This window comes from Phyllostomus hastatus, unplaced genomic scaffold (genome assembly GCF_019186645.2).
Source record: "Phyllostomus hastatus isolate PE091 unplaced genomic scaffold, TTU_PhHast_1.1 phas_contig_148, whole genome shotgun sequence".
Lineage (NCBI taxonomy): Eukaryota > Metazoa > Chordata > Mammalia > Chiroptera > Phyllostomidae > Phyllostomus > Phyllostomus hastatus.
The window spans coordinates 15,324,916-15,338,910 of record NW_025333607.1 but is presented as its reverse complement, the minus strand read 5'-3'; the positions used below and the strand labels follow the sequence as shown (position 1 = coordinate 15,338,910).

General features: G+C 49.4%; 1 protein-coding gene and 1 pseudogene across 1 annotated transcript in view; both read right to left on the bottom strand.

The window, feature by feature from the left end:
• Positions 1-1,749: 1,749 nt before the first annotated feature.
• Positions 1,750-4,181, bottom strand: LOC123832002 (annotated as a pseudogene).
• A 1,115-nt stretch (positions 4,182-5,296) lies between these two features.
• EPRS1 (glutamyl-prolyl-tRNA synthetase 1) overlaps positions 5,297-13,995 on the bottom strand; it is a 44,830-nt gene continuing 36,131 nt past the window's right edge. The window contains exons 27-32 of the mRNA XM_045861523.1: positions 13,552-13,749; positions 12,963-13,136; positions 12,272-12,432; positions 9,831-9,909; positions 5,754-5,818; positions 5,297-5,654 (exon numbers count right to left, since the gene is read on the bottom strand). Of these exons, the coding sequence (XP_045717479.1) occupies positions 5,504-5,654; positions 5,754-5,818; positions 9,831-9,909; positions 12,272-12,432; positions 12,963-13,136; positions 13,552-13,749 (828 nt within the window). The 3' untranslated portion in view covers positions 5,297-5,503. The remainder of the gene's footprint in view (positions 5,655-5,753; positions 5,819-9,830; positions 9,910-12,271; positions 12,433-12,962; positions 13,137-13,551; positions 13,750-13,995) is intronic.

Genomic DNA, 13,995 nt, shown 5'->3' with positions numbered 1-13,995 from the left:
ATTCCTCTGTTTGTGTGCGAGTTTCATTGCACAAGCCGAGTCTGCGTGTCTTTGAATCTCGCAGGGGCACACCTGCGGCTTCGGCCCTGCCCGCCTCCACACTCACGCAGGGACCGGTGAGACAAGTCGTTTGACAAAGGCCAGCCTGTCCTGCCTCCCTGGCGTGCACACAGTTTGGGATGCTGTTCATGCAGAGACCAGGGAACATTCTAGATCGGGGCTACAGCAAGTGAAAGCCAAAGACGGAGCAAGGGTGAGCTGTCCACTGCCTGGCCCACGCACTGATCTGGAATGCGCAAGCGCCCTGGTTCCCAGCATCCTCCACGATCAGGAAAAAAACAAAATCCTCACGCTCAGGAAAGAGAAAACACCTTTAATCTGGAGGAGCGGAAGACGTAACTCCAGTCAGTTTCGGGGAATAAAGCCAAATTATAACGACGTAACCACTATTTTTGTTTTCACTCTTATCATCCATCACTTCCAGTCCTTGGAGGATTACTGGTTCCTGAACAGGCGAAACCACAGCGGCCTCTGTCGCTCTGAGCAGTCTGGGGACAACACTCAGCCCTTGGAGAAGTAGGGACTGAAGCTGCTCTGTGCGACCTTTTCTGAGCAGAGAGACTGGGGGGCGGGGGGGGGGTTAATTAGCCGTGTCAGTTTCGACTGGGCCACCAGGTGCCCAGGCATTTGACCAAACATTGCTCTGAGGGTTTTCTGTGAGGATGTTTTCCTTTTTCCTCTTTGATTAATCATTACAGCTACCTTTATCGTGACCTGGCGACGCCAAACAGACATGGCTGCCATCTTTACAACAATCGTGGCAGATGAGTCATGTCAGAGATAAGGAAACGAAGGTTCGAAAATGCCAGGATGCTGACATCACCCAGCGCCAGTTGCTGGCTAGTCCAGAAACACTAGCTGACCACTCGGGCTCCTCTCCACCGTGTTTACTGAGGCTGGGCGAGCAGAACTAAATCAGACTAACAGAACGTTTCCAGAAGTTGCAAGAGCTGCAAAGTCAGTCTAAACTACCAAAAAAAAAAAAAAAGCACATAAATGAAAAACTGTAACTACCACACCAGGAAAAAAGTAGCTCCTACGGTGAAAAAATTGCTGAGGGTAAATTAAACATCTTGGTAACACCATATTCATAGATTCAAAATGTTGGGTTGAAGGAGCCTTTGGAGCTGATATAAATTGTAATTCTATACAGTATAAACTGTAATTTATTCATAGGAATTAATATAAAAGTTAATTCCTATGCATAAAGGGTAGGTGATTGACATCAAGATCATGTAACGTGCTCACTTTGGCCAACACTCTAAGAGTTTCGACTTCTTTCCCCCCAAAATATTATTTTTCTTTCATTAACTTTTTTTAAAAAAAGATTTAATTTTAGACAGAGGGAAAGGGAGAAACAGAGGGAAAGAAACATCAGTGTGTGGTTGCCTCTCACGTGGCCCCCACTGGGGATGTGGCCCACAACCCAGGCATGTGCCCTGACTGGGAATTGAACCGATGACCCTTTGGCTTGCAGCCCATGCTCAAAAAATATTGATATTATTATACAGCAGTTCTGCCCCTGTGCCTTTTACCTTTCTGGCCCAAGGAAGAAAGACATGAAAAATGCACAAATTCAAAAGCACTCCATGAAAAACTGAGATACTGATGGTAGGAGAGAAGAAAGCAGTGGAATAAAGGTTTTATAAACCAGAGATTATTTTGTTTATGTTAGGTAAAGGGATTTCTTCATGTTATTTTAATAAAAGGGAATTTTGTAGGTAAAAACCAATATTCAATATTATAAAACAAAGAGAACTGTGTGTATAATCACTGCATCAAAAGCTTTCAAGAGACTCAACCGAAATTCTTTAGTTGACAGACATGGTTTGAAGAGGTAGTGAATTTTTTTTACGGCTACAGCAAGAGTCTTATTTCCTGTTGACCCCCAAACAGATGTTTCATTGCCCAAGTAAGTAGGTTCTCCACTGCAGAAAACTATTCTTGTGTGGTTGGTTTCTATCTTGACCTCTGCTCCAAGTCCAGGCAACTTCTTAGAGGTCTCTGACACAAAATCGGAACAGTCACAGGGTTCAAACCACGTCTCCGCCCCTTGTCTGGGCTGACTGGGATGGTCCAGGCCCCATAATAAGTCCATTGCATTGTCCTCTTTCAACCACTTGGCCATTGTGTGAAGTGTGCCTCCTGATGCGGTCGCTACTTGAACTCATGCCCCATCTTCCTTCCGGTATCGTCAGTTCCTTCCAAAAGGCAGCAGCTCCTGATGACACCAGAAGGGGTCTTCATTTCCGGTCGGAGCTGGGGAAATGCGCGGCTTCCCAATTGGAAAAGCTCGTACCGTCCCATTCTGTAGTTCTCGCCAGTTGCAGTCCCCTGGCGTCCATCCGATGGCATCATGCGTAATTGTCACGTGTCCCAGGAGGTCTCCGTTGTCTGTAAATTCCTGTACTGGGGCCTGTCACCGAAAGGTTTCAGTGACATCGTGACCCTTCACACCTGGGATACGTGAGCCAGCTGGACGGAAAGCGAATTTAGCTCGACAGTAAGGATCTGGTGCTGGATGGGAGGAAAAGTGTCTTTTTCTTCCGTAATTCAGGTTGGCCCTGATCCTCAGTTACCTCTTCCCTGGCTCAAGTATCCTGAGGAAGCCCCAGGGCTGCAGGGCTGCAGGCAGCCAGCAGGGGCCACTCCAGAGCTCTCAACTTGGTGCTCCAGTATGCCCCAGGTGTCCCCTGGCACCTCACCGCTCAGCAGCGTGACCAGGACACCCAGGCCCCCACCCGGGCACTGGTCTGGCCTGCCTCCCCCGCCCTGCTGAGGGACCCGGTGAGGGCGTGTTGGATGAATAAAGCAGATTGCCCTCCCCAGGGTGGGTGGGCCTTGCACAATCAGTTAAAGGCCTGAAGAGACCCTCCTGACTTTGCCCGCTGGCCGCCTTCAAGCTGGGACGCGCCCTGGCCTGCCTTCAGGCTTGAACTGGAGGGTTAGCTCTTTCTGGGTTTGGAGCCCATGGGCCATGAGACTGAAACTATACCACAGGTTCTCCTAAGTTTCCTGCTTTGCTGACGGGCCCTACAGATCTTGGGAATTCTCAGCCTCCGTAACGGCCATTTTTTATTTAAAAAACAATCTCTATTTAGAGCCCTGACTGGTGTGGCTCAGTTGGTTGGGCATCATTCTGCAAAACGAAGGGTCACAGGTTCGATCACCAGTCAGGGCACACGCCTGGGTTGCTGGTTTGGTCCCCGAGTCCAGGTGCATATGAGAGGCCTCAATGTTTCTCTCTCACATCAGTGTTTCTCTCCCTCTCTCTCTTCCTCCCCCTCTCTCTCTAAAAAAATGAATAAATAAATAAACACATTCTTCCTAGTGGTTCTTTTTATCTGGAAAACACTGATCCACTGACTGTGACTTAATCCCTGCAATTTAAATGCAGCCCCAACAATTTCCCTAGCGTCCCGTAAGTGACCTCCAGTTCGGCTGACAGTGTGACAGAGGACCCCTACACCCGGGCTCCGTATCAAACTGCACCGAGACGCCCTCGTTCCTCCACCCCTGCAACAAACCTGGTCCAAGTTCCTGCACGGCGCCAGACACGGCTCCAGGCTCAACAGCAACGAATAAAAGACAAAAACCCTGCCTTCGTGAAGCCTAACGAGGTCATCAAGTGGACTCAATGTCACGTGGTACGGACAAGGGAGGCAAAGGAAGCAGAGGAGGAGGGCAGTGCTGGCATGGGGGTGGAGCTGTAACTTTCAATCAAGCGGTCAGGGAAGAATGCCCTGAGATGTTTCTTGAGTCAAGACCACAAGGAGGCAAGAAACTCACTCACTCAGCAGGTATTTCTTAATCACAAAGTTTGGTTTGGGTGGCCTACTTAAAATGTAGTTTGAAATATTCCCATTACCTGACGATTAACATCTTTTTGTATTATTTCAGTTCTATTGATGGTCCAAACTCTTTAAACTTTCCGGTAAAGATGAGCAAATACATTGGTTTAATATCACCTACTGAACCACAATAGTTTCTGTTACTTTAAGCCGGATGGTGGGACAGAACAGTGTGAACTTCCCAGGTATCCCCTCAAGTACGGGACAGTTCTCAGCGTGCGCTCTCTCGGTGTGGATGACATCATCGTGACTCCGTGGGGATGACGTCATCGTGTCAGGGACGGTGGGCGAGGCAAGGCCCCTACTAACAAGGCTCAGCCAGACTCATCGCCCCCCCTCCCTGTCTGCTTGATCATCTGATCTTGCATCTGAAATAGGACGACTTCAAGGAAAGAACATCACGTTTGTTTTCACTCAACTCTTGTCTGCTCTGGCACTTTGCACAGAGCATTTATGAAAGTTTATGAATTACATTCACTAAATGAAGGGCTAGCCCCTTCTAGACCTCGTAAAAGTGGCCAGCGAAGGACCAAGGATGAGTTTAAAGGCAACAGGGCAGAGGGAGCTGCTTTTGCAGCTACTGACAGCCCCCACACACAGCGGTGTGGGAGATGACTGGTATCACCAAGTGGAATCGGACACAGGTGGGGTGGTATGTCCGGACTCTGGTCAAAACGCCCTCCCTCCACCTGTTCCACTGGGTGTCTTTTGCCGCCGATCTCAAGACTCAAAGCCTTCCCAGGAGAGGAGGCGGTCAGCGGGAGGCGGAAGGAGGGGCGGCCCGGTCCTTCGGACCGAACGAGGCCCGCCCACCCTGGGGAGGGCACCCGCTCTCCTCCGCGCACCGGCTCACCGGGGTTTCAGGATGTACTCGCGGATCCCCCGTCTCCCCTGCAGGAACCCGCTGTCGTCCCACCCTAGAAAACACCCCTTGGCCTCTCTGTCTGCTCTTTGCTGCTGTGAACACCAGCACTAGGGGCTGTCGGTCACGTATCTACCGGCTGGTGGCTGTCATCTGCAAGTGTGACATTTCTTCAGGGACACTGCTTGGACTCAGGTCCAGGCACCTGCTTGAAAAGCACCGCCCCTTTTCAGGTGTCTGAAAGTTTGGGAATTTTAGTTGCATCTCGATTTAAGAAAGAAGTCCATCGCATGTGGATGGGGGGTGAAAGCGTCCTTCCTGAACACACTCCCTCACCAAGGGGTCCCCGTAAGTAAGGGGTGCATTTGAGGGAGGCAGCTTCGAGCTTCTCTGCGGTTAGTCTGCTCCTCAGAAGCTTCGGGAAACCCCTACGGGGGCAAGTTATTTTCTGTTATTCTCATCTCTTCGTAGGGGTTTCCTCGCAGCACCTTGGACTGCAGAAACAAATGAACACACACACTGGTATCAGTTCATGGTATTTATTACTGGGGCTGTATGCAGAAAAGCCTTACTTCCACAGTCACTTTAGGCATAAGAATAGACATTTATTTCATGTGACCTCCTCTTTGAGCTTTTGTTTTTAAAAAAAATCATAAAACTATATCTGGGAAGATATTGGTATCAAGTTTTTTAAAAGTGAGGGGCTGGAGGGCGGGGCGCGGGCCCGCCCTCAGTAACTGCGCCCAAACAAGGTGTAGAACTTGGCCGGGTTCTTGCCGCAGACGCAGCGGGCTCCAGGCTGCAGCTCGCAGAGCGGCTGGAAGGGGATGCAAAGGCTCTTCGCCCCCATGGACGGAGCACCGGGCTCAAGGTCCTGATCCCTGGAATTAAAGACAAGTAAGAAGTCCACCCACTCAGGCTGTGCACTTCTCTCTCTGTCTCGCGGCCGCACCCCCCTCCGGTCCGTCGGCTCCCTTTACCTGGCCGTGGTCTTCTTGATCCAGTCCTCGCAGTCGATCTCCCCACAGAATGGGATCTGGGCGATCTGGGGGGGAACGGGACATGGTGTTGGTGACCCTTCCATGCCACGGGAAGAACAGCTGAGCTCTCCCTTAAACCGACAAGCACAGAGGAGAGGTCTCCCAGCCCTGGTTGGGCCCCCGAACCCTGGCACACCTGCTAGCAACTGTGCTCAGAAATGTAGGGGTACGAGAGCATGTTGTCCCACCCCCCAAACCCCACACCCCACCGAGCATCAGGACACCACACAGACGTCTCTGCCACCACGCCAGTGCCTGAGAGAAGGAGCAGAGGGGAGGGGACCTGGGTCGGGACGGCAGCCACATCCCCCTCCCCTCACAGGCGACCGCCGCCGGCTCCGCCTGAACCGCTAGCGGAGGACGGCGGGGAGATGACAAATAGTGACCTATTTTTAAAGCGCTTTCAGTGTAACAATGAACGGTCGGGTACATGGCACTTTATGACCCACTGTTTTAACATGTCACAGGCCAGTGAATCATTTTTCAAAGGCCAAGGGCATTTGAGAGTCAAGACTCATTCTGTGTCCAAAAAAAAAAAAAAAAAAAAACACCTGTCAAAATTTTTTTCACAGACCATTCAGAATAACGAGAAGGATCAAGAGAACTGGGGCTTTTACCCTAACTCTGAGAGTCACCGCCTATCTGAAAATCTCTAGCTCCGAGTTTTCTTTCTGCAAGTGTGGATGTCGGACAAAACAAGAATGAAGACTTCTCTCGGACGTGAAGCCCGAATTTTTCATAGCATGTCTACTTCAAAGTGAGGTTTGTCCACAATAACGTTTTTGTGACAGTCCTTTAAACAATCCCTGGAGACCCACGTTAGCAGTGGGGCAGCAAAGGTCTGGGTAATCGCCAGACACCGGAAACTCGGGTTCAGAGCCGCTGGAGAGTCACCGACTTCCTCACCAACTTCTGATCCACTCACGCTGCAGCCACCCGCCCGAGGCTCGGATCGAGCGCCCCCCGCACACTCTTCCCTGCACTCGGGACTTGGTTAAAACATGTTCCAAAAGGCCTCTCTAAGAATAAAGTGAAATGCAGATGAAGAAATTATTTTAAAAACCGAGTAATTTGCCCTGGCTGGTGTGACTCAGTGGACCAAGCGCAGGGCTGCGAACCAAAGGGTCACCGTATGATTCCCAGTCAGGGCACCCGCCTGGATTGCAGACCAGGTCCCCAGTAGGGGGCGTGTGAGAGGCAACCACACACTGATGTTTCTCTCCTCCTCTCCCTTCCTCTCTAAAAATAAATAAATAATCTTTTCCTAAAACAACAACAACACAAAAACAACAAAAACAACTGAGTAATTCACCAAGGGAACATTAAAGAAGAGTGAGGAAGACTACTTCTCTTCTGTTCATTTAGCAAAATATAGTAGTCTAAGTTCCAAACTTGGTAAACTGTTCATTTTAACAATTTGCCCTTATGAAGAGCTGATACATTTCTAGGCAAATCCTGGAGGGAAGGAATGAGTGGGTCAAGGGAAAGCGGAAGGGTTGGTATTAACAAATGTTTTGAAATAACAATATAGAGATTATGCAATGCAAACTGAAGCAAAGACCAGTGTGGATATAAGAGCTAAAATCACATCAAGTGACTTCCCTGTATTGAATCTTGGTAAATCATTAGCATTTTTGCAATCAGAAAGCATAAAAAAATGTACACTCATAAAAGTATTATTTAAAATTCATTACAAAAAACAGAATGGGGGAATTTTAATCACTGTCAGTATTTAAGCAATGATAAATATTAAGACTTAATTAAAAAGAATGTCTTTGGGTAATAGAATTTTACTTTTATTGACTCATAACACAGCTACGTTTTTGGTAACTTTAACAAAACTTACAGTAGTCTTAGTTTCTTTTTCTCTTAAGAAAACTTACTTTTGCCTTGAGAAGATATTTCTAAAATAATTCTAAAAGTTAAAATGGTGTATCATGTAAAAAATTCAACTGAAGTTGTTACTAAATATACTTGATCTCATAAATGATACTTTTGTTAAAAAAACATGTTTTAATTCCTTCTAGCTGCAAAGTTAACTATAGATGATAAGATCTGAAATTTCTATCTTGCATATAATTTATTAATATGAAAGGACAGTATGCATTTTTATGCTATTTATTCAGCCATGGAAGTTCTTAATTTTTATTTTTCATTTCTATATCTGTTTTAAAAAGATACAATCTCTTGCAATACACAGTAGCTTGCATTCTGTAGCAGAAAATGTTAATAACAAAAATAACAATACTCATTTTGGTGTTAATAGGCTAATAATGCTATGTCAACAGTAAAAAGTACATATTATATATGAGTAACACTTATTTTTAATTTAATTAAAACCATCCTCTTGGAAAATGTACTGAAATCAAGTGTTACACATAATTTTTTCCCCTTTACACCGACAGGGGAAGCAGAAAATCAAACTTTCACCGACATTCAAGCTCCAGAGACCCCTCCGGCCTCCCCCTCTCCCGGGGAATGCAGTTTTATTTACAGTGACTGCAAAGGCTGCTGGCTGGCCAATCGGCACAGCTGAGCTGGCCAGCGCAGGGCGAGGTGGGGGTGCATGGGACCGAGGAACTCAAGTAACAACACCTGCTTGGTCTCTCTGTGTCCTTTGGACGGACAGCTAGAATACTGTACCGGGCTTCAGACCAGACGCTGAAATCTGTGATTTGACTCACATCTGCTGGGACTCCTTTCTTTGAAAGCAATGGACTAACTGGTATTTACGCTGCTGGTTTATTATCTCCTGTGCAGCGTTGTCACCGACTGGGCTGCCACTGTGACCGCCACGCTTGCACAAACAGGAAACTGTGAAATTCAGTAGTTAGTGGAGCCACACTAAAATGGGCATAAATTCCGGTGAGAGGACACACACACACTCGGCATCGGATGGCGGTCCACTGTCTGGCCGCCTCTGACGAGGACGCCGTCTGAGCCGAGGGACAGACCACGTAAACCAGAGAACGGGAGACCACAGACGCAACGTTCCAAGAATGAGAGAAAGTTAAACCCTGACAACCGCGGATCTAAAGGGCGTTCTGAGACGGCCTATTTCATGCTCACTTTACAGGTTCGTGAACCGAGAGCCAGCAAGGTTAACACTTTCCCAGCTCACGGGAGGAGAGACAGATTTAGAGGTTTTGATCGTGACCAGTTCAAACCGCCTCCCTGAGTCCGAAGAGAGACCAAACTCCAGCGCCAGGGGCAGTTCACCCAGCCTCTGGCCCGCGGTTCTCCCACTTACAACACAAGGACACGGGACCCGCCGTGTGGTCAACCGGGTGCGCCAGAATAGCAAGGTCCACAAGCGATCACCTCAGCAATTAACGCTGCTGCAAATCAGGACCTGTTCCTTATGAAAACTCAAGGTCTGGCTGGGAACACATGCACACACAACACAGGAAGCCGATAAAATCTTAACGGGACATTTACGACCTCATTAGAAAACCCACGCTGTTCTAAGGAGGCAGAAGGACCCACTCACTCTGAAAACCGGGCTCGGACATGAGCGATGCCCCCCCGAGCACCCCCCAGCCCGTTACTCAGAGAGTTCAATCCATCAACAGCTACCTAAGTATATGGTCGCAGAGTTCACAGAAACAGACTTTCAACCTTTTAGAAATCTGCATGTGACACTTCTAAAGCTAGAACAAGGCTTGCTTTAGGAACTTACATCAAGCTGAAAAATGAACTGGAGATTTCAGTAACAAAAACAGATGTTTTTGTTATTGAACTAAACGGAACAAATGCTGTTTAGCCAGTGTATCAAGCGTAAGAAAAAGCTTTTACAAAATCAGTTCACAGTGCTATCCAAAAACAATACACTGTTGTAAAGCTTCAGGAAAGCCAGTGGAAAGAGTACAAAATGGTGAGTAATTTGTCATCTTTTCTGTGTCTGTGTGACTGGCTTTGAAAAAGGGACTAGCATGCTTTAATTCTCAAGTTCAGTGAGTCTTAAAAGACCATGGACTGAAACACCTTTATATTCAAAGCTTTTCGGAAGCCTCTTACCTTTCCGGAATCTAGCATCTTCTGAAAGTCTTCCATTGAATTTGCCACCACCATGTGAGTCCTCAGGTCTTCAGAAGCCCTTTCAAAAAAGTAATTAGAGAAGAACCCGTCACTCGTCTTCCTGAGGGGGCGTCATTATTAAACAAGCACACTGTAACGGGGGAGCAATGGCCTGGGAGGGACGAGCGCTGCACTGGGACCTCAACCTGCCACCAGCAGCGGCGTCAGCTGGCGCGTCGTCCCTGTGTTCCCGTGACACTTCGACAACAGGGACCGGCCCAGCACACAGCGGGGGACCATGTCTCACATCATCGCCGTCAAACCTCGACCGGCCGACGTCCCCTCCCTGGCTACAGCGCTGCCTTCCCGTGCGGGTCCGGGCTACTTTTCAAAGCCCCGTGCTCTTCTTCCCTGAGCTCCTCGGAGGTGGAGGCTGCGCAAGCAGCTCTCCCCACCGTGCAGGGCTGCGGTGAAAGCCACACGTGCAGGCGCGTGCGTGTTTGGAAAAGGGGGATCATCGATGTCCGTTACTCAAGCTGCTTTCACACACCACACAACTGCCTTTAGTTGCATCTATTGGGGTGACACTGGTTAATAAAATTACACAGGCTTGAGGGGCACGATTCTGTAACACGTCATCTGTGTCTGCCACCCCAAGTCACGTCTCCTTCTGTCACCACTTATCCCCTGTCCCCTCCCTACTTCCCCCACCCTCTGTGTGACTCTCTTAGACACGGACGTAGTATCCCTCCACCCCCTATTCGGAGCCTTGCATCGCACGAGGACCACGCATGGTGGGGACCACAGACGAGAGGCATATTTCTCCTTCCTGGATCTCAGGGCCGAGACCACGTGGCCTCTGCCAGCAACCGCTCGCTGTCCACCAAATCTGCTTCCCCTTCGTCCAACCTTTTTGTAGTGAGAAGGGTCCATGTGACTAAGTTTTAGCCAGAAAGATCAGAGAAAGGAATATGCCAGATTCCATACTTGCTTAAGCCTTGAAGTAGGAAAAAATGTACCTCTATGCAACTTATATTAACAAATTTGCTGAGTAAAAATGTCAACAAAAATTTGCCTTTTAGTCCCAAGGCATTGGTTTTTCAACCAGGGGGTGCATCTGCACCAACGGGGAGCATCTTAACACCAGAGATGACCAGAACCTACTTTAAAGGTCACAGATCAGCCCTGGCTGGTGTGGCTCAGTGGACCGCATGCCAGCCTGTGAGCCCGAGTCGCTGGTTTGGTCCCCAGTCAGGGCACAGGCCTGCGTTGTGGACCAAGACCCCAGTAGGGGGCGTGCAAGAGGCAACCACACACTGACGTTTCTCTCCCTCTCTTTCTCCCTCCCTTCTCCTCTTTAAAAAATAAATGCAATCTTTTAAAAAAATTAAAAATTAAAAACAAAGCTCAGAGAGCAGAGCTCCGGTGTGAGGCTCAGGTGTTTTTGTCCCAGAGCCCCCAGGTGACTGGAGAGAATCCCTGGCAAAGAACCGCCGCGCTGGGCGCACCGCTGGACAGCAGGGAGCTTCCTCCTCTTCCGTCTCTGACGGCCGCACTGTTCTGAGTCCAGAGCAACTTCAGATGCGGTGCTCACTGGTAGGCCAAACAATCCTTGAAGTGACCCCTCAGGAGACTTACCACTATTCTCATTTTGTGGCAAGCAAGCCAAAAAGAGCAAAATCACTTGCCTTTCCTAAAAATGGCTAAGCAAGCACCAAAGCCAAGGCTAACATTAGTTCGCTCCTTAAATGCAAGGGGTACCGGGGCCCCGTATGAGGTAGGTGCAAGACGCTGGAAGATGAATGAGCAAAGGGCAGGCGCTCCCCCACGCTGAGCCTCTGCCCCAGTGGACTGGACTTCCTGTCTGCTTCCGGTAAGCAAGGGAGAAAATAAGGTGCCACACACAGGTCACCAATCTTCAAGCGCCTCTGCCTTGAGAGCTGTGATTCCGAAAGACCCCTCTCCATAGGCCAAAGCAGGCCCGAGCCCCCTCCTTAACCCTTGGCTGTACATCATAACCACTTTTCACACTGCAGGTGCCAGGCCTGCTCTAGACCGACCACATCAACACCTCTGGGGCGGGGGGGGCCAGGCGCCGGTAGTTGGTAAAGCTTCCCAGGGGCTGCTAATGTGAACCCAGAAGGTGAGAATCAATGCCTTAATTCCTCAAATTTATGCCATAAAAGCTGGGATCTAAAATTAACCCAAACTAGTCCACGGGACAGACAGACAGTCCAGGGCTGCAAGCCCACGAGGGGGCAGAAAGCACTCAGAAAAACAATCAGAATACGAGTCAGGACAGGAAGAGAAAGGGGAGAAGACAACCACAGGCATTCAGAGGGAGGGAGACTTCCAGCTGGGACCAAGCGTCCCTCCGTCGGGACCTCACAGGTCGAGGAGGGTTTCAAGACGAGAGGCCCGAGCCGTTCTAAGGAACTAACTTTCTGAAAAGGTTGGCGTGGATGTCCTCCAAAAGAGCCTGAAGTTTCGCCTCAGCCTCATCTTCCGCAACTGTCAGCTTTTCTCCGGTGTCCCGCCGCACCGCTACGAACTGGCAGCTCTTCATGTCTCGGGGCCCCACTTCCAGCCTGACGGGGACGCCCTAGGGAGCAAAGGCGGCAGTGAGGGCAGCACGCGAGCGTCTCCGGCTGCACACACGGCGGGCAGAGGCAGGCTTCTGGTTGCGAGTGTGTGACACAGAGTTCACCCTTGTATTAGTTTTCTAATTACTGTATTCTTCATTTTTACTGCAACTGTAAACCCCCGTTTGCCCACCCCGAATACAGACTATCTCATGGCTTTATTGACAACAAATCATAACAACACACAAAACAAGGCCTGCACGGGCAGTACGAAAACGCAGGCCATGTTCCCGAGCTGCCACAGAAGCCCGCTCCGATGAGGTGTAACCTAAGAAAACACTGCACTGCCTGGCAGCCCCTCCAGGTCTTCAAGTTCTAACATAATAAAATAACCCTCCTCAAAAACACTTTTTACCAATGCGTGCAACACTTCATTTCAGTGAGGAACCTGCAACTATCAAAATAAAACAGAGACTTACATTTTATAAAAACACAAATGAAGAAAACCTAACCCCAAACTGGGAGTGACAGACGCAAGACAAGAACTTACCTTGAGCTCCCAGTGGTTGAACTTCCACCCTGGCGAGTAGTTATCCCGCAGGTCAGCCCTGACGCGGATGTTGGCGCTGAGCAGCCGCCGTCGATAGTCATTGCACTTGGCAAGCAGAGCCTCTCTGTCCTCTTCGGAAAGGGCATTCGTGACGCCGCAAGGGATGACCACCACCTGGAGGCCAGCACAGTGTCACAGTCACCCGAGGAAACAGGGGGAGGGGCTACAGATCTGAACACCGGTCGCCGGGCCGGTGCGGTTCCAACCTACACAGATCGCCCGCCGATCGGCTGCACGCCGCCTGTCCGTGCTACCTGCATTTTCGCCGACCTGCTGTATTTCCTCTGACCTGTCACAAGTCATTCCAGAAAACGGTTCCTAAAGAAGTTTTAGGTAAAGCGGCTAGGAATTGACAGAGTAGGAAACAAGAACAAGAAGGATGTACAGAGTTACACGATACATACGAACTTCTAAGCTGTGTTCTGTGTTGTCTCCCTATCAGAACGTGCACCTGGATGGTGCTCGGAAAAGCCCACTCGTCCGTGTGACCTGTGTTTCCCAACAGGGGGGGACTCAGGGTCTCCCTCACCTGAACACAGGCCACGCGTGGCGGCAGCACCAGGCCCATGTTGTCCCCGTGAACCATGGTCATGACGCCGATCGTCCGAGTCGTGAGGCCCCAGGAGTTCTGGTAGGCAAACTGCTTCTCTCCTGGTGTCCTTGGATCTTCAAAAATGATTTCAAACATTTTGGAAAAATTCTGCCCTAAATGATGTGAAGTTCCTCCCTGAAACAAACAGAGAAATAGGAGCTTTATTTTAATAACCTATTACGCCTCTGAAAATGACTGTAAGGCCACCAGCCCTAACATGACCCTAAACCTAGTTTATCTCCCTTGAGTGCTTTAATATTCAACACGTTTCCCAAGCATGACTGGCGCCACTGGAGGTCTAGTCAAAACCACTGCGGAGCCCTGGCTGGCGTAGCTCAGTGGATCGAGCGCGGGCTGCGAACCAAAGTGTCGCAGGTTCGA